This window comes from Arachis ipaensis, chromosome B1 (assembly GCF_059453495.1).
Source record: "Arachis ipaensis isolate K30076 ecotype BB chromosome B1, ASM5945349v1, whole genome shotgun sequence".
Classification (NCBI taxonomy): Eukaryota; Viridiplantae; Streptophyta; class Magnoliopsida; order Fabales; family Fabaceae; genus Arachis; species Arachis ipaensis.
The window spans coordinates 150,458,421-150,483,313 of NC_142436.1; the positions used below are offsets into that span (position 1 = coordinate 150,458,421).

General features: G+C 34.5%; 5 protein-coding genes across 7 annotated transcripts; 2 read left to right on the plus strand and 3 right to left on the minus strand.

Moving 5' to 3' along the window:
• Positions 1-1,498: 1,498 nt before the first annotated feature.
• LOC148578879 (protein FAR1-RELATED SEQUENCE 5-like) lies at positions 1,499-4,157 on the minus strand. The gene is made up of 3 exons (XM_088503247.1): positions 4,146-4,157; positions 1,654-4,035; positions 1,499-1,567 (listed from the first exon to the last, which is right to left on the minus strand). The coding sequence occupies exons 1-3, from the start codon at positions 4,155-4,157 to the stop codon at positions 1,499-1,501; spliced, it is 2,463 nt and encodes an 820-aa protein (XP_088359373.1).
• Positions 4,158-6,629: 2,472 nt separating this feature from the next.
• Positions 6,630-10,549, plus strand: ATG18B (autophagy 18 B-like protein). 2 transcript variants are annotated; one of them, XM_016345054.3, is made up of 11 exons: positions 6,630-6,901; positions 6,989-7,062; positions 7,149-7,222; positions 7,311-7,420; positions 7,975-8,066; positions 8,275-8,387; positions 8,668-8,787; positions 8,874-9,019; positions 9,358-9,471; positions 9,639-9,704; positions 10,139-10,549. In XM_016345054.3, the coding sequence occupies exons 1-11, from the start codon at positions 6,837-6,839 to the stop codon at positions 10,278-10,280; spliced, it is 1,116 nt and encodes a 371-aa protein (XP_016200540.1). In that variant the 5' UTR covers positions 6,630-6,836; the 3' UTR covers positions 10,281-10,549. The 2 variants fall into 2 exon arrangements, 1 of the variants encoding a protein (XP_016200540.1); XR_002350580.2 differs by having other exon boundaries at positions 6,656-6,901; positions 9,610-9,704.
• A 319-nt stretch (positions 10,550-10,868) lies between these two features.
• Positions 10,869-12,491, minus strand: LOC107641576 (uncharacterized). The gene is made up of 5 exons (XM_016345063.3): positions 12,316-12,491; positions 11,854-12,047; positions 11,505-11,589; positions 11,350-11,415; positions 10,869-11,126 (listed from the first exon to the last, which is right to left on the minus strand). The coding sequence occupies exons 1-5, from the start codon at positions 12,397-12,399 to the stop codon at positions 11,034-11,036; spliced, it is 522 nt and encodes a 173-aa protein (XP_016200549.1). The 5' UTR covers positions 12,400-12,491; the 3' UTR covers positions 10,869-11,033.
• A 1,906-nt stretch (positions 12,492-14,397) lies between these two features.
• On the plus strand, positions 14,398-19,267 carry LOC107641601 (uncharacterized). The gene is made up of 15 exons (XM_016345087.3): positions 14,398-14,772; positions 15,119-15,400; positions 15,510-15,595; positions 15,752-15,846; positions 15,967-16,089; positions 16,289-16,358; positions 16,617-16,703; positions 16,794-16,859; positions 16,967-17,059; positions 17,329-17,385; positions 17,482-17,610; positions 17,707-17,797; positions 18,113-18,201; positions 18,465-18,658; positions 18,880-19,267. Exons 2-15 carry the CDS (start codon positions 15,181-15,183, stop codon positions 18,983-18,985), a joined length of 1,506 nt encoding a protein of 501 aa, XP_016200573.1. The 5' UTR covers positions 14,398-14,772; positions 15,119-15,180; the 3' UTR covers positions 18,986-19,267.
• A 233-nt stretch (positions 19,268-19,500) lies between these two features.
• On the minus strand, positions 19,501-24,885 carry LOC107641586 (HAD-superfamily hydrolase, subfamily IG, 5'-nucleotidase). Of its 2 annotated transcripts, XR_015902626.1 has the most exons (15): positions 24,728-24,885; positions 24,588-24,621; positions 24,267-24,455; positions 23,989-24,125; positions 23,766-23,915; positions 23,463-23,564; positions 22,882-23,046; positions 22,588-22,698; positions 21,852-21,949; positions 21,471-21,594; positions 21,234-21,323; positions 20,936-20,980; positions 20,370-20,690; positions 20,005-20,230; positions 19,501-19,828 (listed from the first exon to the last, which is right to left on the minus strand). XR_015902626.1 is itself a non-coding variant. In XM_016345072.3 (14 exons), the coding sequence occupies exons 1-14, from the start codon at positions 24,788-24,790 to the stop codon at positions 20,204-20,206; spliced, it is 1,656 nt and encodes a 551-aa protein (XP_016200558.1). In that variant the 5' UTR covers positions 24,791-24,885; the 3' UTR covers positions 19,951-20,203. The 2 variants fall into 2 exon arrangements, 1 of the variants encoding a protein (XP_016200558.1); XM_016345072.3 differs by lacking the exon at positions 19,501-19,828 and having other exon boundaries at positions 19,951-20,230.
• Positions 24,886-24,893: the final 8 nt, after the last annotated feature.

Below are 24,893 nucleotides of genomic sequence, written 5' to 3' on the forward strand. Positions count from 1 at the left end.
TGTTTTCGCTTCTCTTGTCAATGCACATCCTTCCATTGAGGTTTTAATCAAACTTTTAACAATCTGACACAGTGAAAATTCTGCTTGTTGGGTTATGCAATGGCTGAATATGGAATCTCACTTCACCCCATCTGTCCTTGGAGTGGTAAGGGTACACACCTTGAGTTGTCTTAGCTCTACTTATAATCATTGTATTATTAAAGTGCCAATTTGGTGAACATGTAGCTCAAGGATGAGAAGGTCCGCATGAGTAGCACCTTGAAGCTTGTATTATCTGAGAGCAACGAAAGGAAGCGAGACGTTCAAATAAGCACAGATCGATGGTGGAATGCGGTTGTGGCAAAAAATTAACTAGATATTTGAATTTGAGTGCAAAAATATTTCTATCATATGGTTATTAACTTGGATATTTGAATTTAAGTTCCAAAATGTTTATTTTGCTTATGGACAAGATAATTATCCATGCTTATGATTTAAACTATTTTAATCATATTTAAATTATTTTTTACTCATTTTCACATTGAATTAAACTGATGCACATAGCAATCTTGCTCCAAGGTGCAAAAAATATTAGAATTGAACTAATAATTAAAAATCTTCTCATCATTAAAGAACAATGAAATGAGAGCACATAGTTTAAAGCACTATGTTATTAACATAAAAAGAAACCTGTCATAGAAATAGTCACAAAGATGATGATAGAGGATAACAAAGGACTATTTTACATTATTTTCTTCTATTTTTAGAGACTTCAATGTGTGATAAAATAATTAACTCATCCCAATTTCTCAAAAATTAAGATGAATTAAAAAAATTGAGTGACTATTTTTTACTAATAGGATATATTTTTGTAAGTCTCTTGTGTCTCACACTAGTGAAAAAGTAGCACTTTAAAATAGAAATATAATCACAAAATAGTAGACAACTTAGAATAATGGATTTAAAAGAGTCCATTGTTGTCTTTGTATGATCTATCACTAACTAACTTGCATAGCATAACTAATGAATGAATTGAAGTTAAAAGGATTGAGTTTTGCCATTGTATGATCTACCACCAACTAAATTACATAACATTACTAGTGCATGAATTTGAATATCCTTGTTATTATATGAAGAGTAATATAAGATCCAAGCATTCAGACTTATGAAACACTATTACCCAAAACAAAAGACAAGATGAAAAAATCCCTCAAATTTTAACATAAACACCATATTTATTCCCAGCTTTCATCTTTCATCTTTCATCAATGTAGCCTAAAATTGGTAATCAGTAACTACAAAAAATCAATTAGACATAATTAAAAGTTAGAACTTAAACCCAATATACACCAAATTAGACAGGATTAGTTTTCCACATTTGTGTTGTATTTAAATAGAAGATATCCATATTTCAAAAAGACAAAAAAACTAAAGGTTAAATCAAAGGTAATTTGAGCTGGAACAAGTAAATAATACGTAATACACATTACAAATTAAATGAAACAAAAATAATATAGGACTAATTAATTTCATTGACTCCATCGTCCTCATTTCCAAATTCATAATTAGAGTCATCTATCTCCATATCCTGAAATAACACAAAATTTATGAGCAACACATGAAAAATCCCAAAGTAGCCAGTAAATAAAATATCAAAGTTGAGAAATGTCTCACTTGATCTCTGCTAGATTCAGAACTAGAATTTACCGCACATTCACCTTCATCTTCCTCGTAAATGAAGTCTTCTTCCTCATCCCACATAGCCTCATATGCATCATCATCTGTAGGTAGACTATGCCGTTCATGTGAATCCCTATCATACTTACTCCGATCTGGACATGTAGTTTTGTTATGTCCGAGCTCCCGGCATATACTACACCGTTGTCCGGCACGATCCTTAGCTCTTCTACGAATTGGGGGGTCACGAGGATCTGTATGAGTGGCAGGAATTGCACTACTAGAAGCAACTGCACTAGCAATATCATCAGCTTTCATTTTATCCACTGTGTTTATTGCCCAATCCCTCATGCTCCTGAACCTATCATCTTTACCTGCTGATAGTGTAGCCACCAATCTAAACCAGTCCATCAAACACCAGTATTGGGTAGACTTTAAGCAATCCCAAGTGAACCCCCTTGTATCTTGTATTTGTTGTTTCACATTTTTGGTCCACCTATCTAGAACTAAACATTTTGGCAATTCACAAATGTCAAGTGTAACTAAAACAGATAGAATGTGTTCGCAAGGAATGCCAAATGACTCCATCCTCATACAGGAGCAAGTAAACTCCATTGGTAAATCACAGAAAGATACTTGCCATGTATCGTTAGGACTACCATACTTAACCACCGTGTATAACATATAAGAACCAACATCAATGCAATCTAACACTTTCATTGAACCAGACCTTATAATAATAGGGCGAAATAGAAAAAATACCTCTCTTGTATATAAATTAGCTGCAGACTTCTCCAATGACAATAAATGAGTTTGCATCACAGGTACTCCATGTGCACATTCAAAGTCTGCTAGACTATCTTTGAAACGAATGTAGGCAACACATCTATCAAAGTGCTCTACAAAATCTCTTAAATTATACCTGGACTTGACATACTTTGCAATAACTGAGTGCAACCCCTCACATCGAGAAGTGGTCCTAAACCCAGCAAAGAACTTCCCACGGATATGTGCTGTTGCCCAACTATGACGGTTATCATACATATCAATTATCCATTGCTTGTCTTGCACATCAAACTCTTCAACCATCCGATCCCACTTACTACGGAATACACCAACCTCGTAATCACCCAGCATGCACTTCTTAAACTGCGATGTGAACCTAGGATTACCTACATTACTCGTGGCATTGCGAATAAGGTGCCAAGCACATAGGCGATGATGTGCATTAGGAAAAACTTTTTCGATTGCATTTTTCATTGAAAGGGCACCATCTGTGATAACTGAAATTGGGGCCTTCCCCTTCATTGCTTCCAGCAAACTTTTTAACAACCAAATATATGTTTGCTCCGACTCATCACACACAAGAGCGGCTGCAAAGACAACTGTGCGGTTATGGTTATTAACACCCGAAAAAATGACAAGCGGACAATGATATTTGTTCTTCTTGTAAGTAGCGTCAAAAGCCAATACATCACCAAACAATTGATAATCCATTTGGCTTATTCCATCACACCAAAATAAATTCTTTATCGAGTGAAACCTATCAACCTCATATCTTATAACCATGACAGGATCAATGGACTTCATCTTCCTCAAAAATTGAAGAGCCGCACTAGCATCACCCTTCAACCGTCGACGTTGTTGTGCGACTTGATTGTACAAGTCCCTGGGCAAAAAGGGAACATTGTGGTGACCACCAGATTGGCTTGAGAGTGCTGCAAAAATATGTGCAGTGCCTAATCCACCCTTCCTCATTATATTTATTTGCTCGATGTCTGCAGCAGGTATTTTCCTGTGACCAGGAAGCATTGCAGTAAAAATTGGAGGAAGAAGGTCGTGATTATGCAAATCAGAAAATTTTGAAACAATCCAGCGACCACTAACAGCGTCAAATGACACCTGAACCTTTGCCTTACAGCCACATCTAGTTTCAGCTCTAGGCTCTTGTTTTCTGGTATGCATATTATCTGGCTTTTTTTGTCGGAAGCCCTCGCGACAACAAACAAAATTCTGTCGATTGATTATCCCATTGTGCTTTCGCGTCTTACTTTTTCGACCACTAAATCCCCTTGACTTGGCAAATGCATTGTAGAAATCAAAAGCCACTCCTAGATCACTGAAATGATATCTTTTTATATCAACATCTACAATATTCAAGAACTCAGTCTTTCCTATGTCCTCCCACCCATCAATCTTATAAGATTCATCCAATTGATCAAAATGGGCACCTTCATTGGGTTCAGAAGCACCAACTTCTGCATTTGCCAAGTTAGCATCCATGAAGATATCGTCGTCCAAGAGCTCATCACCGTTTCTCAAGGGATTCTCCAAATTTCCATGAAACCCGTCAACATTATTGGTTTCATCTACATAATCCTACATGAACAAATTAATTTAGACTAGGTATTTGATGGCATGATGCAAGAAATCTATCAAAATTAATCCTAAGAGTGTGACTTAGGGTTTCAGATTGATGAAAAACCTACCTCATTAGACATTGAGATTCAGATTGCTTCCTCGCAGAGATTGAGAGATAAGATATACGCCGTAAATTTGATAAAGAAATAAGCTTGTAAGGGTGTAAAATATGAAACTTAGGAGATGTATAGTTGAACATCAACAGAATTAATATTAAAGTGGTGAAGAAGAAGATAATGATGTTGATGTTGATGTTGACGAAGGGAGACAATTGTGTGTTTAACTAGTTGAAAATTATGAAATTTAATTTTGTGTGGGTGAAATTTAGGATTCAGCAAAATTTTTTATGAAAATAACAAATTCTATTGGACCGTAGTTCATATACCATTAATTGCAAAAAAAAAATTGATTATAATTGACAAAATATAACCCACCGTTAGATCAAATTTAATAATGATCTAACCGTTGATTTAAGTTTTCACCACAATTGGTGAAAAAACAAGTGAGGACCACCGAATCATTCACCGAGAAAGGCAATGCCACATGGGTGGCAACGTCGCAACGGGCAAGCATGAATTAGTATTTAGGACTTTTTTTTTTACGGGAATTAGTATTTAGCACTAATCACTATCCTCTTTACTCGATAGGTGAGCTTGGGCCCAAGCCAATTATAAAGAATTATATTAAGTAATCAATAATTTTTTTAACAACATGAATAATGGATTTTAAAATTGGTCCAATTCAAGTAAAATACACTACACTTCAAATTATTCACCTAAATTTTAATATTTAGAATAACCATCTACATACCTAATAAATTGAGCATCTAATATATCCATTGTTCATATTATTTAATATTTTCGTTGTCTACCTATACATTTTCTATTATAAATGCTTGAAGTTGTAAATAGGGAATTCGAAGGCGGTTAGTATTCCTGACCAAAAACAAAAATCAAGAGGCGGTTAGTTCAGGAGGGTTTTTTTTAGTGGGTGGTTTTTGTTATTGGGCTATAATGGGCTAGTTATTGGGCTCCTGTTTTAACAATTGAACTTCGTATTTGGGTTGTTGTTTCATGGAAACCTAATAGAAAATGAAAATTTGGGTCAGCGGAAATTTGATTGAAAAGATAAAAAAGAGAGCTATCCAACTCAAGCATTTTATGCAGGAAATAAAAAATATAACAAATCTATTTTCTTTACAAAAAATAATAAAAAAAAAAATCTTAAAACCAGAGAGACTTTTAGTATTTTTAACATAATAGCTAGGCTTGATTTAACTTTTAAAAATTTTTTGATATTACGGTTTTAAATAAGTGAATCGATTTTGCAAAATTTTTACCAGGTTTGACGATTTTAAATTTAAATCTTATTAAAATTTTACGTTTTACGTATTTAATTTATTTTTATAATTTCACATAAAATCTCAATTTTCTCTATTTTAATTTTTAACGTTATATCCAAATTTTTAATTTCTAATACAATTAAATAATATGAATTAATCCTATAATATTATTTTAGTATTTTTTTAAATAGCCTTCCAAAATTGTTTTGTTCTTTTAAAACTTAATTATAAAAGGGTATTACAGTGTTTTTGAAGGTTGAAATTTATAATTTTTACTATAACTAAACATTTATTATAAAGGATATTTTAGTCTATTAATTTTTATTCAACAAAATTATTTGTCTTTAAAACATAAAATATGGATATTTTAGTCTTTTCAATGTTAGATTAAAATGTATAATTCTAATACAATAAAATAATCTTAAGAGTAAAGTGATAATTACGTTTTCAAAGATTTCGATTTCGGATTAATTAGTTTTTTTTAAAAAAAAGTATCAATTAAGTCCTTCATAATAGTAAATGGTGGACATCTATGTATTTCTGTCAATAGATAGTGTAAAACGAAATAGAGTTGGATATCTATGTCCTATTACTATCACATAAGTATTGAAACGATTTAGTTTTAGACAATTAAGCATTTATTATTTTTTGAGTTTTTATATAATCTTTATCAATTGCTATTTATTTATTACGAATCCTACTAAAATATGTGAAGTTTTACTCCAAAAAATTATTATCTAAATGATGATCTTTCATAAATAGACACATCTCAATGATTAACGATACATATAAATACCATTATTAAATTTTATATGATAAATTAATAAAAAGACATAATATATCTATGATTTATTATCTTAAAAGATCAATTGATACTTTTTTTTTTGTCAGGAATATAATTATTACTTTACTCTAATCTTAATTAATCCTATAAAAGTAATTTAGTCATTTTAAAACTAATGATTAAAGGATATTTTAAAACTTTAAATATGAATAACAAGAATATTTTTGTATTTTTAAAAATAATGGTAAAAAAGTCTTCTACTCTCTTAAAATAAACTATGTGAAAAATTTTAGCATTTTCATAATCAAATTCAAATGTTAATTTCTAATCCAATTAAACATCCTTAAACCTAAAAGATATTTTATTGCTTTTAAAATTAATACCAAAAGATTATTTTTAAAATTAAAGAGGTGATTTCATTCATTTAAAATAAAATAAACTAAGAATATTTTAGTTTTTTGAAAGGTGGAAGTGGACGCCATTGCAGTCACAGAAGGAAAGATATGAGAATCGTAAGCAGCTTAGAATCGCAGAGTCCAAAAAATCGTAACCAGAATCGTAATCGTAATCATAATCACAATCATAATCATATTCCTAATCATTGAGGAAGGGAGCTTCCAAATCCGAATTCGAATGGCGAACCAATCATCTTCATCTTCGTGCCCTATCCTTTGCGCTTCTTTCAACCAGGATCACACGTACCTACTCTTTCTTTCTTCCAATTCAATCCCTTTCGTTCTCAACTCAACTCTCCCTCTCGCTAATTTCAACATTCTTTGCTGCAGTTGCTTCGCTATTGGCACCAGAGATGGATTCAGAATATTTGATACCAATTCAGGAAGGCTCTGCTACCAAAGATGTATAGCTCCAAACTCCATGAATATTTCAATTTTTACATGCCCTGCTATCTTCTTAAATATTTATGAATATTTTTCGATCTCGTAGTTGTTGGAGGTTTTGTTATTGTTGAGATGTTGTTCAGCTCAAGTCTTCTTGCTATTGTTGGAGCTGGTGATAAGGTAGTTGCTTTTCTTCGTTGTTTTGTGTGAGGGTTTTAATTTAGCTTTCTCTGTGATCTGATTGTCTTCGTTGGTCTGAGTGATGCAGCCATCTCTGTCCCCACGACGTCTCTGTTTATTTAATACAACCACTTCTGCTGCTCTTAGGGAATTGAACTTTCTAACTTCAATACTTGCTGTTCGCATGAATAGACAAAGGTAAAAGTCTCTACTTTCCTACCTTTTTCCTATTTTATTCTGTATTGTTTTGTTTTGCTTTATTTTGTTTTGTTTTGTGTATGCATTCATGATTTACTCTTGCTAAAATGTTATGGGAGAATTCTTGGGCATCAAGTGCTTATCAAAGATCGTTGCGATGGTTTTCAATGAAGTTGAGTACTACTGAAGTTGTTGCTTGAACTCTGATCTCTTTTTATGAATATTTGATTACAGCATCGTGTCGTTTTCTCGATATTCACCATCACACTGCTTTTGTTTCTTGTGTATACTTAATAGTTGCACTCCTACTCTTTGGGTTGTGTATATGTATGAACTACAAATCCGATAATCAATAAAATGATTCCACTTTTTTCAATTATTTTAATTTACTATACTAGATAATTGGAATGGTAAGAGTACTATTCATTCTAGCCCACAATTATTTCCTGATTGATTATACTTTTCAGACTGGAATCTAGATAACCAATGACCCAATCAGCATAATTCATTCGTCGCTAAGAATAATCCCATCTCTCTGTTTCTTTCCAACGCAGACTCGTTGTCATTTTACAAGACAAAGCTTATATATATGAATTAAATAGCCTCACAATCTTGGAGACTATTGACACAGTGCCAAACATTAAAGGTGAGGCTGGAATTAATACGTGATGAGATTCCATTCAATCAGGAGAGTTGGTGATAAGCACTACTTTTGCAGTGGTTGCATGTATGATTTTCATAAATTGTGTTCTTGCATATATATCATTGTCAGCACTGAAAATGACAACATAGGACCTGCGCATTTTAATATCCTGTATTATCCATAAACTTTTCTGGAAAAACTTCCTTCACAGGGATCTGCGCATTTTCCACTTCTTTGGATGCTTGCTATTTGGCTCTTCCTGCTAGCACCACCAAAGGATCTGCATTGTTGTATAATGTCATGGATCGTCACTTACACTGTGAGGTTATGGCATAAACTTGGCTTTCTTAATTGTGCTGTATAATAATAAAACAAAATGGCTTTATTACTATAATATTTGTCAGTGGGTTTGATTTTTAAGTTCATCCCAGTAAATGATCTTCATTTTCTTAACACATGGCCATCCTGTTTTCCTTTCAAGGGCATAACTGCCTCTTTTTTTTTTGTATTTTTTTCATGGTAGTTAGTACTAGATATAAATTGGTATGCATGTTTATATATTTTACTTATTGTTATGTGCATTATTGTTGAACCTAAAATACAGATTGAGGCTCATCGTTCACCACTGGTTGCAATGGTTCTTTCGTCAAATGGAATGTATATAGCCACAGCTTCCGAGCAAGGAACCATAATCAGAGTTCATTTGGTTTCAGATGCAACAAAGGTGAACAATAAAATTTTGTGCTATTTGAAACCACTTCCAATATGAATTTGGTTACTTAATGTGTAGAATCTAATATCTCTTAGCAGTCATATAGCTTTCGAAGGGGGTCTTATCCATCGACTATTTATTCTTTGTCATTTGGGCCGTCAAAGCAGCTTCCGGATATTCTTGCAGCCTCGAGTTCTTCTGGTTCTGTTCATGTTTTTACTCTTGCACATGCTTCACAACCAAGGTGAGAATTATAGTTTAAAATATACAATTATTCTTCACTTGTTGTTAGTTGTTACTTTCTATTGTAATACATATTATTAATGTTAACAAGCCAACATATCACCAAGGCTTGGGTTGCTTCAAAACATTAAAGATTAGGCTAAGCCTTTTTTAAATTGAATGCTTGGTCATACTAATGTGGACATGCCAAAAGAATAAGAGAAGCCAAACACTGAAAGCTTCAGCATAATGTCTTTGAACTCTTGATATTCCCAAACAATTAGCTGAGATTATCTTGGCGATGATCAGATGTGTGCAACCTTCTCTGTATTACATTTAAGTTTCCATATATTTTTGCAGACTCAAGAGATCGAGTAGTATTCTTGGATCAATTATTCCTGATGCTGTAAGCGATGTGCTCGATCCTGCTTTTCATCATGTACTTCATAATGTTGTTCCTGCAGGGATCAAAAGGTGAAGTATTTTGAGGCTAAGCAACTAGGTTCATTACTCAATAAAACTTTAAATTGGCCTATATTAACATTGGCAATATTTCATATTATCCTTAATTTCCTGAAGAGCTTCAAATTTTCAAACATTCTAACATTTCAGCTCTGTGAAATCTGCTGTTTCTCATACAGCTATGCGGTAATTCGCAAGGTTGATAATGTCACTGACTCCTCAACATCTGAATTTTTAGCTTGTAGGTGAGTGCCTTGTTAGTTGTTCAGGTCGACCTGGCAATATCTTTTTTATTTGATGTCCCTGTCTCCCCTGGTATTTATTGTTTGCTTTTGACATGTGCTCTAAGACTGAGTTTTGACCATCTTAAACAGAGATCCTGCAAATGTCTTGTAGTTTTTAACCTGATTGCTTATAATTCTTAGCTTGATAAACCTCTCAAATCTATAAGCTGCTGTTCCGTTGCACAAGGTTTAAATACTTTTCGTACAACTTTTGGTAGGACTTAATAGTCTTTTCTTGGTCATGTAGGACTAATACTATAATGGTCTGAGGATAAGACAAACTATGGTCAGTTAGATGAAAATCAAGGCTTAGAACTATTTAAGTAGCTATATAGTATAGTCACTTCAAACTAATTGTTCATTGAACTGAATTATCGACATCTCCAATTTTCCAGGGCCATTATGTCTGTAATAACTTATAACGGTCAGTTCAAGGAATACAACTTAAGCGTTGATGCCCACAATGATCTAACTTGGTCTCTGGGACGTGAATTCAATCTTTTGACAGTGACTCCGGACAAGGCTGTCATTTCATGAGTGGCAAATAGTGGATGCATGTTAGCATCATACAGTTAGAAAAACAACTTGAACTACCCTTGCCGCTCTTTTTCTATCCAAGGAAACAGTCTACATTTGCTGACATGACTGTGTTATAACATATATGGAGGAATTAACGTTGTAAATTTGTTCTATTTTTCCTCCCCCAAAATGTATATTCTCATTTTTCTGAGATACAACTCGGTCGCAGCTGATGATATGTTGTATTTATGCAGTATAGAATTATTTACGATAAAGAATTACTGGCCTAGCCGACCCCACTTAGTGGGACAAGACTTTGTTGTTGTTTTTTGTAAAGAATTACTGGCCTCAATTAGCGAAATATGGCGTAGGTGCCTCCATTCAATCTAAGTATAGTTATTTGGTTACATCTCGTGATTAATGTTGTTAACCTTTGGTCTAAAGCTCTAATGTAAAGATTTGAATCTTTTTTGTTAAATCATGTGAAAGGAATTGGAATTCAATTCAGTCAGTCATAAGATTTCAAGTGATGATTAAACAAAAAGGTGTACGGTGTATTGATGTTTACCCAACAATCGTGTTTAGGAAAAAAAAAAAAAAGGAGCGCTTGCAAATTAGAGATTGCTTTATTTTACACTAAAGTAAAAGTGTAAAACTCGACTAAAATACAACTAGTTCTCATAATAACTGGAAATTACAGAGCGACCGCATCAGTTTTGAATATTTTCTGTTGGTTACCTAACTAGGTGTACATTCGAACAATACAAAAACCTATCTAGTTCTTGTCTTGACGAACTTAGGCCTGGATGCTTTCTTCTCCATCTTTTCCCTCTTCTTGCGGGTCTTTTCATCTTCATATGGTTCCTGATTCACAAAATGCAATACAATATAGAAATGAGACTGGTCCTTTTCGTGGTCTAAAAGTGAAAAATGAACCAAAATAGAAGAATGGTTCCACTTCCACCTACTCAAAATTAAGCGGGGAGTCCTGGTTTTTGCAACGATAGTTGCATTATTCTAGACTAGAAGAATACTCGGAAGGAACAAAGAAGTTTGGATCCAAAACAAATTAAGAACGTGAAAATACCTCTGAACGTCCTGGCAAAAACCTTTTAATGAAGCCAAAAGATTGGTATGCTCCAAAAGCTGGTATCTGCATAGTGTCAAGAGATGAGCAACTGTCACTGACTCCAATCTTAAGTATGCTATATCCTCTTATCAATGCCTGAATATGGATCTTACCACAAGATATGTGTACCAAAATTTTCCAGAGATGATAGACATAACTTGCACAAAGCATGTTATGTAGATAACATCATGTAAATAGCTGCAAAAGATGAGCAACAGTTAAGAATATATCCCATACATAAACTTAGAGATAGCAAAAAATGTTCAGAAAAGGCAACCACCATTATGAAATGTGACCCATTGAATGGAAATCCAAAGAAGGGAGGGTGTGACAAGTGACAACTTTCACATGATGAGAACAACAAATTGACAAGGTTTTTACCAGTGCCAATCCCAAACAAATTAATATTTCAGAGCATGATACCGACCTAAGCGATCGAAGGCAAGAAAGACAAAGACATACCCACAAACTCCACCAGTAGTCATATCAAAACCACCATCTAAAAGTTCACCATCGTCATCATAACTTGGCGTCGCCATCTTAGCAAGTTGTTTATATGGTATAAAATATGCCAGAGATGTCACAATTAGCCCAATCCAGTGCTTCCAGGTGAATGTGGAATGGAAGAACAACATCCTCACTAATGCATAGATTACCTGTTAATTAATTGATTAATTACCCCATCAATAATCAACATTCTAAGGAAAAATAACTTATTTGAGTTCATATCACTAGTCTAAACCCCCTACACTAAATTTCATCAATTAGCCATTCGATTCTATACAATTAAAATCTATACAAACAAAAAAGCCAAGTTCTGCAGAGGCATGCAAAGAAAGAAACAAAATCGACCGAGAAAGGAACCCTAGCATAGAAAATCCAAAATCAGAATTGAAGAGAGTGTTAAAGAACAAGATAGCGTACGTTGCAGGATATGATGACTTGGCGAAGCCTAGCCATGTGACGAGCGTTCTCTTCCTTGCGTTTCTTAGCGCCTTGATTCGCCATTTCTCTCTCTCTCTCTCTCCGATCTCTTTCGAATCAGTTTCCGCTACCAAGGTGGTGTGTGTGGCGCACTTCTGCATCTGCTTAAGCTCCTTTTTTGTTTTTGTCAAAGCTTCAACTGTTTGGTTGGTAGAACGATGGAGCTTCAGTATTGGGCCTAGTTTAGGCCCATTTATGTTAAACTGGGCTCAACAATTGAAAGTTAGTAGCCCAAAAAAAAAGTTAAGACCCCTCGGCTTCTGATTTGATATTTCGTGTGTGAGAATGAGTTCAAGTGAAGCACGTTTTTTGTTCCTGACAAAAAACAAGAGTTTTTGGGCGCTACCAATAAGGGACAAGGGTGGTGGTAGGGATTAGATTGGATTAGATTAGATTAAATTTGGATCCACGTAACATTACATTAACGAAAGCGATTGAAAGGTTCCAAGCATAATAGTGCAAACAGAAAAATCTAAATCCTTGCACCATGGAGGATTCGTGCATTTGTTTAATTTTGATTACGTGTACAAGTTGTAAGAATATTATCTTGGATTCTTGGATTCCAAACCCTATTACCACTACAAAGTACAAACGATTGGAGTTTGCAACTTTTATTAATCAGCGAAGATTACTGTTCACCACATGAAATGCAGGTTTGTGGGAGAATAAAATCACGAGCTTAAAACTTGGATATTCGTAAACAAATTGAATAATTCTAGTACTGCTCTTGTACTTTTTATAGGTAAAGCAAAATTCATTCTGCTACACACTTTTCACTTCAAATAAATAAATGAAACTTGAAAGATATAAAAACGTGTCTTCAATGTTTGCTTTGCTTAATTGAATTCCCGATTTGTAATCCTTTCGAAATTCGAACAACTTTACTGAAGCAATATTTTTCAATATATATAAAGTCAAGGTAAAAAATAAAAATATTAATTTCCTTAATTTGTTGATGCCAAAAACCAGTTCATTGGTCCACGTGGAAGAGATACCTCCATGAATTTATAACTATTTCTTTTTAAATAAAAGTGATGGGCTCTATTATTGTACGAATCAAGTATATTTTAGAAAGAGATGGCAAACAAGTTGTATTATTCAGAAGATGAAAATTCAGGTGAAGTCGAATTCACATAAAGTTGATAGCTGAGAACTGTTAGATGAAAATTTAGTCAAATTAGTCAAATCATTTAACAACTCTTAGTTACTAGCTTCACGTAAAGTTCACTGCACCTGAGTTTTCATCTATTTAAAAATACCATTAAGCAAACAAAATTAAAACATGGATATTAAATGAAAAAGTAACGGAATATAAGCATTTAAAAGCTCAGACAATGAATTCCATCAACAATCTTCAATGTATGGTAAAACACTATGGTTAGTAAAAATGCACACATTGATATATACCCATATCCAACCCAAAAGAGGAATGGGATCATGGATTAGTGGGGCCAGCGCAGAATAAAAACAATGGAAATGTTTGGTAACAAAAAAAATCTGTAAAAAAATAGCCATAATTTGTCAGGAATGATTCTCTCTACTTTTTTTAACAATTAAAAGAGTAAAGTGTGATCTCTCACCAATAATTTTATAAGTGTGACCAAGAATACATATGAGAGAGGGAGCAATGAAGGGTTAGAGATCACACTTTAGATTGTCAATTTTTTTAACAACTGAGAGGATTCATTCCCTAATTTACCTTATTTAGCATTCATTAATTGTTGCGACAATTAATTAATGCTAAATAAGGCAAGTTCTGGCTGTTTTTTTTGTCTACCTAACATTACCAAAAAATAATTACAAATTATACAAATAGAAATGTTTGGTAACAAAAAATATTTGATAACAAAAAAAAAAAAACAAAAAACACCCATAACTTGTCTTATTTAACATTTATTAATTATTGTGACAATTAATAAATGCCAAATAAAACAAGTTCTAACAATATTTTTTGTCTCCCTACCATTATTCTAAAAAACATAAATAAATAAAAAAAAACAAGGGAAATATATTCCTTGGAGCGGATAGATAGATAGAACCAAAAAAAAGGAACGACAAAGACCGGAGCTTAAAGAAAAGAGGGTCCATGCTCCATAACCTGAGTTGGTTGAGAATTGAAGCATGTTTTGCTGCAACCCTCTGAGGTAGCAAGTAGCAAATACCCAAATCAGCAACACCCTCTCTTCTCTCTTCTCTGAATTTTTGAGTCAAACACTAAAATAATAATAACGAAGAAAAACAAAGCAGGGTGATAAGCCTCAGATCACAGCCACCGAGGGAGGGAAGGAGCCTCTCGTATCAGTCTCAGTATCAATATCAATATTCATATCCCCTTTCTCTTTCTCTCTTTTCGCGTGTTTCGCACTCTTCTTCTTCTTCTGCTACTGCTTCCTTCAGGCACGCTCGCTTCTTCTTTTTCCTTTTTTTTACGCTTCATTTCGCGTCATGTAGGAAATGCCGTTTATTCATTGCTAAAATCCGAATTACTTTTATGATTCATGCATGCGTTTACAATTATTTGATCCAAATTAGTTTTGTTCTCTGCTGAATATTCTTCCAATTCGACTTTTCTTTTGTTCATATGTAATCTTTTAGTGACAGTCAAATTATAAATCAAGCTTCTTTTTTTTTTTTCCTCTCTCAAAGAAGATGAAAACTTTCGCTTCTATGCTGTTGAGAAATCGTTATGATTCAAGATAAAATGATCACTAATTTTTAATTAGTTAAAATATGTAATTTTCAGGAATTCTTCGTTTCTTTCTGAGGGTTGCTGTTCTCAATTGGAGTTGAGAGTGGTTGAAGAAGATGACAAGCTTGGCTCGTTCTCTTCGCCGGTTGCGACCGGCGGTAATTTGGATCGGTGATGTAGTTGCAGAAACACCACATCAATTGCAAAAGACCTCTCATATTCATAGTTCATGTCACAGAGTTCTTAATCCTGCTCAAACCAACTTGTTCAAGAACCATTCATTCACCGCATCCACAAGACCTATCTCAGTTCACGCTGCAAAACTCACCAATGGAGGTTCGCCTTTCCTTTTTGATCTTGATTTTTTTTCCCGTGTGCTGTATTGGTTAGAGCTTGAAAATCCTCTGTGCCCTTATTGATTTGTATTGGAAGTTGTTGTTTTCAGCTGCAGAAACAAATAGAGCAGGGCCTCTTGTGGAGTATGAACGAAGAATCTGTAGCGGCGAGCTAGTAGATGGTGATAGATGCCAGGTATAAATATAGCTCATCATCTTAATTCCTAAATTTCCTTAGGAAAATTTGTTTAATGGTTAAATGCTATTAGATAGAATTTTATTAGTGGTTTTCTCACATAATCTTGTTATCCTTTGTTTAAAGCATGTTTAATGAGTTTAAATCTTTGGGCAGGTAGTAACCTTGACGGAACTTCAGAGACTTTATGACGAGCTTGTTCAGTCTGCGGATGAATGCCAATTGGATCGCAATGTGGAAAAACCTGTAAGGTATACTTTTCTATTTTACTAGTATTTATTTGTTTGTTTACCATGTCTGTTCAAATTTGCAGTTTTTACCCCCTACCTACGCATCATGTTCTGAGTTCTAAAGAATGATTATGTCTGCAGGAGTGGCTGGTTGTGGTCTCGTTTGCTATCACATCCTTCTCATTCACCAGTAAAGGGTCTGTATCTGTATGGAGGAGTGGGTACTGGTAAAACTATGCTGATGGACCTTTTCTTTGACCAATTGTGAGTTTGACATTAGTTCCTTCTCCATTGGCTCTTTTTTTTTTTTTATTCTTTGAAAAAAGCTACATTGAAATCTCATATTCTTCAAGTCTAACTATAGGAAGATTAAAACATTTTAAGAAGATTTTATTGATGTGTGCTCTTATGAGGATCAACCTTGTCATCTGATCTCTTGACTGTTTTTTTAAGAATTCTTCAGGCCCTCTAATTGGAGGAAAAAGAGGATCCATTTTCATGACTTCATGTTAAAAGTACATGGCCTATTACAAGTAAGTTTACTGTGCCTGCTAATTGTGGAAGCTATAACTGAATTGTATTTCTTGTGCGGTTCTTGTCGATGAGAAATCTTTACTTTCTGTAAGAGAAGTGCCAATATTATGTATGATTTTTGGGTAAGAATCTTAAAGAGGCACAGAAGAGATCGATTCTTTGAGCATTCATTGATCTGTTGTCTGTTCCTGGAATGATGTTATCTTTATATGCATGAAGGTAGCTTTTCTTAAATTTCTTATTGTTTATCCTTGTAGAAGCATAAGGGTTTATCAGATCCACTTGAGGTTGTTGCAGGGGAAATTTCTGAGGAAGCCATTTTGTTATGCCTTGATGAATTTATGGTAAATTTGTCAATCTAATATTTATTTCCATTGGCAACTGATCTGCATATTGTACTTCAATGACTTGAGATTGTTTGTTTTTCTGAAAAGGTAACAGATGTTGCTGATGCATTGGTACTAAATCGCTTGTTTAAACATTTGTTTAGCAAAGGCATTGTAAGTAATATTACCATGTAACTGCGTCTCTATAATATCATTTATGCAGTTGTTGCCTATATATTCTCAAAAATTCAATTTTCTGACATGCTTGGATACAATTATAGATTCTAGTTGCCACTTCAAATCGTGCACCAGATAATCTATATGAGGGAGGATTGCAGAGGGATCTCTTTTTGCCATTCATTGCGACATTGAAGGTGTGCTTCTAAATGTTTCCTCAGTTGAGAGTAATGTCATATTGGCTTCTCTTAAGCTTTCACCGTGTTGCATATTAGCCTGAAACATTAGACTCAATGAAATCAATTTTTTAGAATTTAAACCACGTCAATGCTAGCATGAACCAAATTCAATTGTGGTTTCAGCAACAGTTAAATTGAGGAATGACTGTCTGTTTTTCCAGAAGTAAAGAATTAAGTGCACATCTGAGCATCAGTAATTTTTTTCTAATATACATATACTGATGCAGGAAAGATGTGTAATACATGAGATCGGTTCATCAATTGACTACCGCAAAATGACTTCAGTATGAGTCCCAAACTCTTTTATGTAGATTTATCTGGTATTGATCTCAAGTCATTAGATTTATTTTAATTTGATTTTTTGTCTATTTGGACTGCAGGGTGAAGAAGGATTCTACTTCATTGGCACAGATTCATCTGCCTTTCTTAAGCAAAAGTTTCAGCAGTTAGTTGGAGAAGGAACAGCTACTCCCAAAGAAGTGGAGGTAGTGATGGGAAGGAAACTGAAAGTATGTGCTAAATTCTATACTGCAGAGATACACACATATACACAGAACATGCTTACTACTATTATCAATCTTACTCTGTTTTAACTTTTTCATCAGGTTCCATTGGGAGCTAATGGATGTGCCTATTTTACTTTTGAGGAACTTTGTGACAGGCCCCTTGGTGCTGCAGACTATTTGGGATTATTCAGTAAGCAATATCTGCTCAAGTGGATTTTCTCATGCATATATCTTTCATGTCCCGCCAAAAGACCTCGGATTTGGTTCTGTTGTTTATTAGGAAATCAAAATATGGTTGGAAAAAATTATTTCAGTTTTGAATTTGGTAGAAATCAAATAAAAATTTCTTTTTTTTTTTGTTGGGAAATACATTCATTTTCTTCCATTGTGATAGTTTTTCTTACCACTTTGAATACTTCTTATCCTTCATACTTTTGCAGAACTGCCACCATATATTAAACCCATCAATCAATCTTATACAGAATGTCTTGTTTTGTTTACACAGAGAACTTTCACACATTAGCACTGGAAGGCATCCCAATTTTCGGGCTTCAAAATAAATCAGCTGCACATAGATTTGTCACATTAATTGATGTAAGTGCTGTTTCATGTTCAAACTTTGCCTTTTGTGAGTGGTTGTTAAATTTTATCAACATTTTGCATTTAATTTTATGTTCTGCACCATTTCTGGTTCATTCTTAAAATATTGAAGATTTTTTAAGAATTTGAAGCTTATGCCACCTTATTGAGTCATGGGGTGGTAGCTAATCATATGCATTTGTATTAACTTCTATAATTCATTCTCTTGCATGGCAGAGTAGAACAAGAATTATGCTTTGTTTTGTTGGGATTTACAGGTTACATATGAGAACAAAGCGAGGCTATTGTGTACAGCTGAAGGAAGCCCTCAAGAGCTTTTTGAAAAAATAGTAACAATATCAGAGGCTAAACAAATGGCACCCAGGACCGCTTCAAGATCACAGAAAAGTGATGTCTCCGACCTTTGTGTAGACAATGAACTCGGATTTGCCAAAGACCGTACTATTAGTAGGTATGATACAACTCTGTAAGAAACTCAAGCAAGCAATATGATCTACTAATTCCTGTCTCAAGTAGTGCTAGTTGAAAGCTCTCATCTAAAACACTTTTGACATCAGGAACAGCCAAGAAAATAAAAAGAGGGAAGGAAATGGAACATCAAAAATAAAACTCCCACCAAGAACTACCACTGTATTTGTTTCAATGCCTGATAATGACATAAATTTGATGCAGATTGACAGAGATTAACAGCAGGGAATACTTGGAACAGCATGCTGCCATGTTGGCTGAAAAGAAAGTCGACCAAGGAAGAATGGATCAGGATGCCGTTGAAGCTTGATGAAAGAGGATTCAAAACCTCCGAAAGTTCAGTTCCTTTAAAATTGTTGTATCATATGTTGAGTGCAAACAGGATAAAATGATGAGTATTGGTTCCGACACAACAAAATTTTTTTTAAAAAAAAAGGAAGCACCCATCAGCAGGCCGTTTAGTTTAGTACCTGCACAGCCAGGGGTGTTTTAGTTAGCATAAGAGTTACAAGCATTGCTCAAAAAATAATGTGCAATTGAATGGTTCATTATAAAATTTCAAATAATTCCTTATACAATTCAACAGTTCTCTCTACCAGTTAATTCAGCCATCGATTTTTAATATGTCGTACTGTTTATTATTTCTCGACACTCATTGCGGAGCCGAAGGCTGTAGCCTTGTTAGAAGACCGATGATCGTTTTTGCCTTAACTATTTTGAGTCCCGAAGCATTTCTCCTAGTTCCTGTAATAAGGAATGCATTTTTTGCACGAGTTGTTTTCGCAGGTTTCCTAGTTCCTGTAATGAGGATACAACTTCATAACCTTTTTTCTTAGATGTTAAGTTTTTATTTATGAAAATTTACAAGAGATTTGCCAGATTAAGAGTTGAACATATCCGCATTTTTTACGACTAATATATGTTGCAATTTGCAGCAACATTTCAGACTCAGTAAGTATATAAATAAACATCAGCCGACCCAAAGCCCTAACCATGTCAGAATATGCAAGGATTTAGTTACTAGACGACAAAAGACCCCTCATAAGTAAACCCATGCTATAATCCACAAGTGAAATCGTCTCGTACTAGGACTTGGTAGCACTTCTGGTTAATGATTATTGATTGCGAGTTCCTGTGGATCGACAATAAAGTGCTGATATGTATTTTCATCAACCATAAACAACTAATGCAGGAACCTTATCATTAGTTATTATTATTATTTTTTTTTTGTTTCATGCTAAGATGAAACCCTGACAGCCTTTAGAAATAAAACGCTTTTCTATAAACGGAGCAATTTTACTGATTTATTTTCCATTAAAAACAGCATACCCGAGTTTGTTAGCAACGCCCAGATATTGGGGAAATCAAGAACAAAAGAATTAAACTGAATGGAAGTGACTGCTGCAACAAGTATCTCCTGTTTGCACCTCCATAATGGAACACCTAGTTCAATTGCCGCCGCCATTACACCGGCGATAGTAGAACCACGGAATGCCACTCAGTTTGAATGATTCTGAGGACTAGTTCATCAGGTTTTAAACAAACTTGATGGAATCTGAGTACAGGAAAGGACAAGCAAGGAGTTATTGTAAGAAAATGTATGAGGAAGCAAGAATATTCTTCATGTAAAAAAGAGCATGATGATGTTAACTGTCCAGTGAAATAATGAAGTTTAGGGAGAAAAATTGGATTACCTTCACGTGATGAGGCATAATCTTGACATCATATGGAACATGAAGCCAAGCTTCAGTTGAATGGAGAAGAAAATTCTCCGGCTTACTGGTATAAACATCTGCATACTGATGAATGTTATAAGCAAAAGCAGATTCCTGACCTGTACTAGTCAGGAATGTTGCTCCAAAAGACTTATTAAACATCGTCTTCATCATATTGCGTGCTTTTTGCCTTTCCCCATTAAGTTCTTCCAGAAGTAAATTGCAAGACGAGGTTCTCATACTATTAGCCGCAGTTGCATGCAACTTACCTAGTAATTCTTGTATTATATGAAACTTGGCCTGCGTAGAAGCATAAAATGTTAGGAGATTCAAGATTTAGATGAAGAAAAGCAATTAAACTCACATTGTCAACTTATATAGCACTCTCTTGTGAACCATATCCATGTTTCGAATTATGGACCTTTCTGTCATAACCATAAGAGACAAGACTATTCATTTCTACCTTTTCTTGGTCATATATCCTAAAAAGAATGAAACACAAGAAATAAAGTCAATACTCAATAGTAACCAAGTCTGAAAAATACCTGTTCCCAACGGTAATTATCTCCATTCTGTATTCGTATTTCATTCTGCATTATTAATGAAACACCCCATATAAATGTCCATTCTTCTTATGTTTACTATGCCATGCATCAATACCTCAAGAAGAAATATATAAACTCAAAAAAATATTCTTCAGGAATAGAGTCACTATACAAAAAATGGTAATTGTCAAACTTAATTATACTAATCTTTTTGGTAACTGTAACTTGCAGGGGTTCTGAAAATAATGACAGGATATTAAAATATCTACATGAAAAATGAATTACATAGCAGATATACCTCTAGTTCATGGATGATAGCAGCTGTGCGCCAACCTGCCTTTGAGGGACCTCTCAGGTCGCTAAATAGATGATCTCCAAAATATATCACCTATGGTAAAATATGAATTTTGGCTTTCTAGAAGCTAAATGTAAAATAATCTTCATATTTATTCTATAAAATCTGATTGTGAACAAAAAGGCTAGTAAATAAAAATTACTACACAGCACGGCATATCAAACATCAAATGAATTATACCTCTGGGCCCTTCCACTTGGTTATTTGGAGAAAGGATTTGAGGCATCCATGGTAATATATTTTGTTTGGAAGAAATTTCTCGACTTTTGTAAAAGTTAATTTGTCCTTCTCCATGTCATAACAACTGCATGGAATTGCCAACAATCAGGAGCTGTAGAAATAATTCAAGAATATATGACTTCAAGTGTCAAAGAGATGTGAAAAGAAACTGAAGAAAAAAGGAAAGTAAAACTTTTCAAAAGAAAATGATCTTCATGATGGGATGAGAAAAATACTTGAAGAACCAAATACATTTCTCCTCAATAAGAAGCTTTAAGTTATAAAATAAAAGCCAAGAACAGTACAGCAAAGGACAAAAATTATACTCAAATGGATACAGACCGGAATGGATGATCAGATGTATAAAACTGTGGTTTATTAGCCTTAGCAATCACAACATCAAACAGTTCCATCCAGGAGTCTCTACAATCCATAGAATCCTAATCAACGTTCAAAAAATAAACAAAAGAAAATTATGGACAAATACAAGAAGTGAATACACACAAGTAAGGAACTGCAAATAAAAAATTTATTAAACAAAGAGAGACCGATAACCATCTGAGCAACATGTGCCCTACACATCACTCCAAGTCTCCAACATAGTAAAGTCCCTCCCACTTATAAATTTATTTTCAAGCATTTCAATGAATATCTTCTCATTGAAAAGAATAATTGGATCTAAGTCATATAGATAAACCAGGCCATAGTCAATGGCTACGTTTGGGACAAGTAGAGAACTTCTGTACGTGGTCATCAAAACCAACTATAAACATAGACGCTTACTCAATCTTTTCCCCTGATGAAGAGTTGAAAGAAATAACAGCAAATATAAGAAAAATATAAGAATACAAGATCCATCTAAAGCATATGTGCATTATTATAGGCTCGGTAAATAAAGAAGAGCATAGCTTCCCTGTTCTCTAGAATTTACTGATGTAACATATTTATCTTCACAACCAACTATAATGAAATAGCTCTTGCATCAGAACTAAGGTGTAAAATGAAACTGTGTTTGGTTGCATCTTAACTTTAGACTCTTTCATTATCTGATGTAGACTATGACTTTCTAAGAAAATACCTGTAACATAAAACGCATTCCTCCATCCACAAAGTAATAAGGAGAATTAGTCAACAAGAAAAGCTTCTTGCCCTTCTCCCTTAGCATCTTAAGAAAACTCAACATCGTCCCCTGAGTTACTCACACACAAATGAATAACAGTTACAAAATCTAAACAACATGGGGAAAAATAAATAAATAAGAAGAAAAAAATACTAGACCACAAAATCGTATTGTAGACCACTTAGGGTGGTATCTATTGGAAACATTCTTGGACGTTAGTTAACATAAATGTGAAAAACAGCTTGAACTTACATTTTTAACTAAGTATCTATGTGGATCAGAGAGAATTCCTCTATGAACCCGGCCACTCCGGTGGACATGATCAATTGCCCGAATTACGTCTTCATATATGTAGGAAGCATCAAATTCTAGCTTGGCATCAACAAAGTATTGCACTATATCTGCAAGGAGGCATGCCTACAAAGTGACATTATAAACAATCAGATCTCAACCTAAGGTTTGATGGTGGGAAGTGTCTGCATTAGACAGCAGACTGCTGCAGGAAAGGCAGAGAGAATCAGTAATGGAGTTCTTTCAACTGAATTTAGAGATTTGGGTGGATCAACTCCTATAGTCCTATTGAGTTGGCCCTTACAACTGCAATTCACGTTAAGAAAAGTTCCAATAAAAATTGAGCATATTCCTCCTCTAAGTAAATATTTGCCTATATACTGTTGAAATATGCATATTCAGAGAAATGATAATCATCTATGACACATGAGAATTACAAGAACCATTCACTAGGTCAAAGGTCCAATACCTGACTATACTAAAGCTCCTCTAGTCATACACTTCATAATAATTACTGGAGGACAGAATGAGAGGGAACTAACCTCACTGAAGCAGAAGAAATCCATCAAACCAACAAGTGATCGAGCTTGATCACGACCAATATGTCGTGTTCCATATACATCACGAATTTCCCTTCGGCTTAGCTGTAAATTATTGGAAGGAAAGAAATCTATGTAAAGAAAATATTTTGCTGGTAATATTTTACTTTGGCTATAATGGACAAGATATGTCAAAGAAAACTAGCAACAGCAATTCATGAGAAGGTTTTAAGTAATTAAATAGCAAAAGAAGCTAATATGATGCATACATGTGCCTAACAAAACATAAGAATGAGCAGCAAATACCCTGCGTCGACCAAAATAACATCCATCTGGCTCAATTGACCCGAAGAAATCCAGCTTCATTAGGCACCCTTTAGACTTATCATAGTATAAGCCTCGAATGGGGAAACTTGGATCATACTTGAATTCCATGCAAATCTCAGGATACCTAAGCTGAAAGAAGTATCCACATGATTAAAAACCAACAGAAAAACAAATAGCACAAGTGAATTGGGTTGGAGCTAACCTCATTCACCATGTACTCCTTGGCCAAGTCATATATCAAAGTCTGCAAGGCAGATGAGTAATGTGCCAATGTGTAATCGTAGTCAAAACCATAAACTTGCAATTTGTCCAATCTCAAGTTCTTATTCACATATATGCCTAATCCAATTCAAACAAAATAACAGGTCAACTCAATATGAGCCATTACACAGAGTATAAAGATATAAGATAATATAAAGACAGAAACAAAATATCAATATTCGCAACCAAACCACACGTGGAAGCAAGCAATGAAGTAACCTTTAGGATTCATTTTGGGCATTTCTTTGAGGGCATCGGGAATCCTTTGAAAGCTCTGTTTGGCAGATTCGAATTCGCGGCGGAGCGCTGCAATCTCCACATCGGGAAGAAATTCATCGCGTTCCGAGTCCGAACGACACTGTTTGGGCGAATCAACAACGCCATAGCTTCGAGAGCTTCCGCAAATCCCTATAGCATATACGTAAGGCTCGATCTCAGGTCGGTGTTTTGATGAAACGCGAGTTTTGGAAGAGAAGAAACATAGAACAATATGGAAATGAAGTGAAATGGAAAAATAAGAATGAGAGTAAAGAAGAGGACCTTGGTGGTGTAGAGAAGATGAAAGCAGCGTAGTCTGGGATGAAAGAAGGAAATAGAAAAAAAAATAGTAGTGTTAGAGTGTTAGTATGAGAAATAAATAGTAATAATGGTAGTGAATGATGAGAGAGAGAGATTAGTACGTGGTGGTGTATAGAGGAAGGGAATAGAAGGAGATTTCGGAGACGAAAACGAAGAGAGGCCATTGGGGGAGGTGAGTGAGTAGAAAACCGCCAATGTCAGTAGAGGAGAGAGAAGTGCCCTTCCTTTTACGCGCCCTCCCAAGTTTCAACGGCGGCAATGTGAATC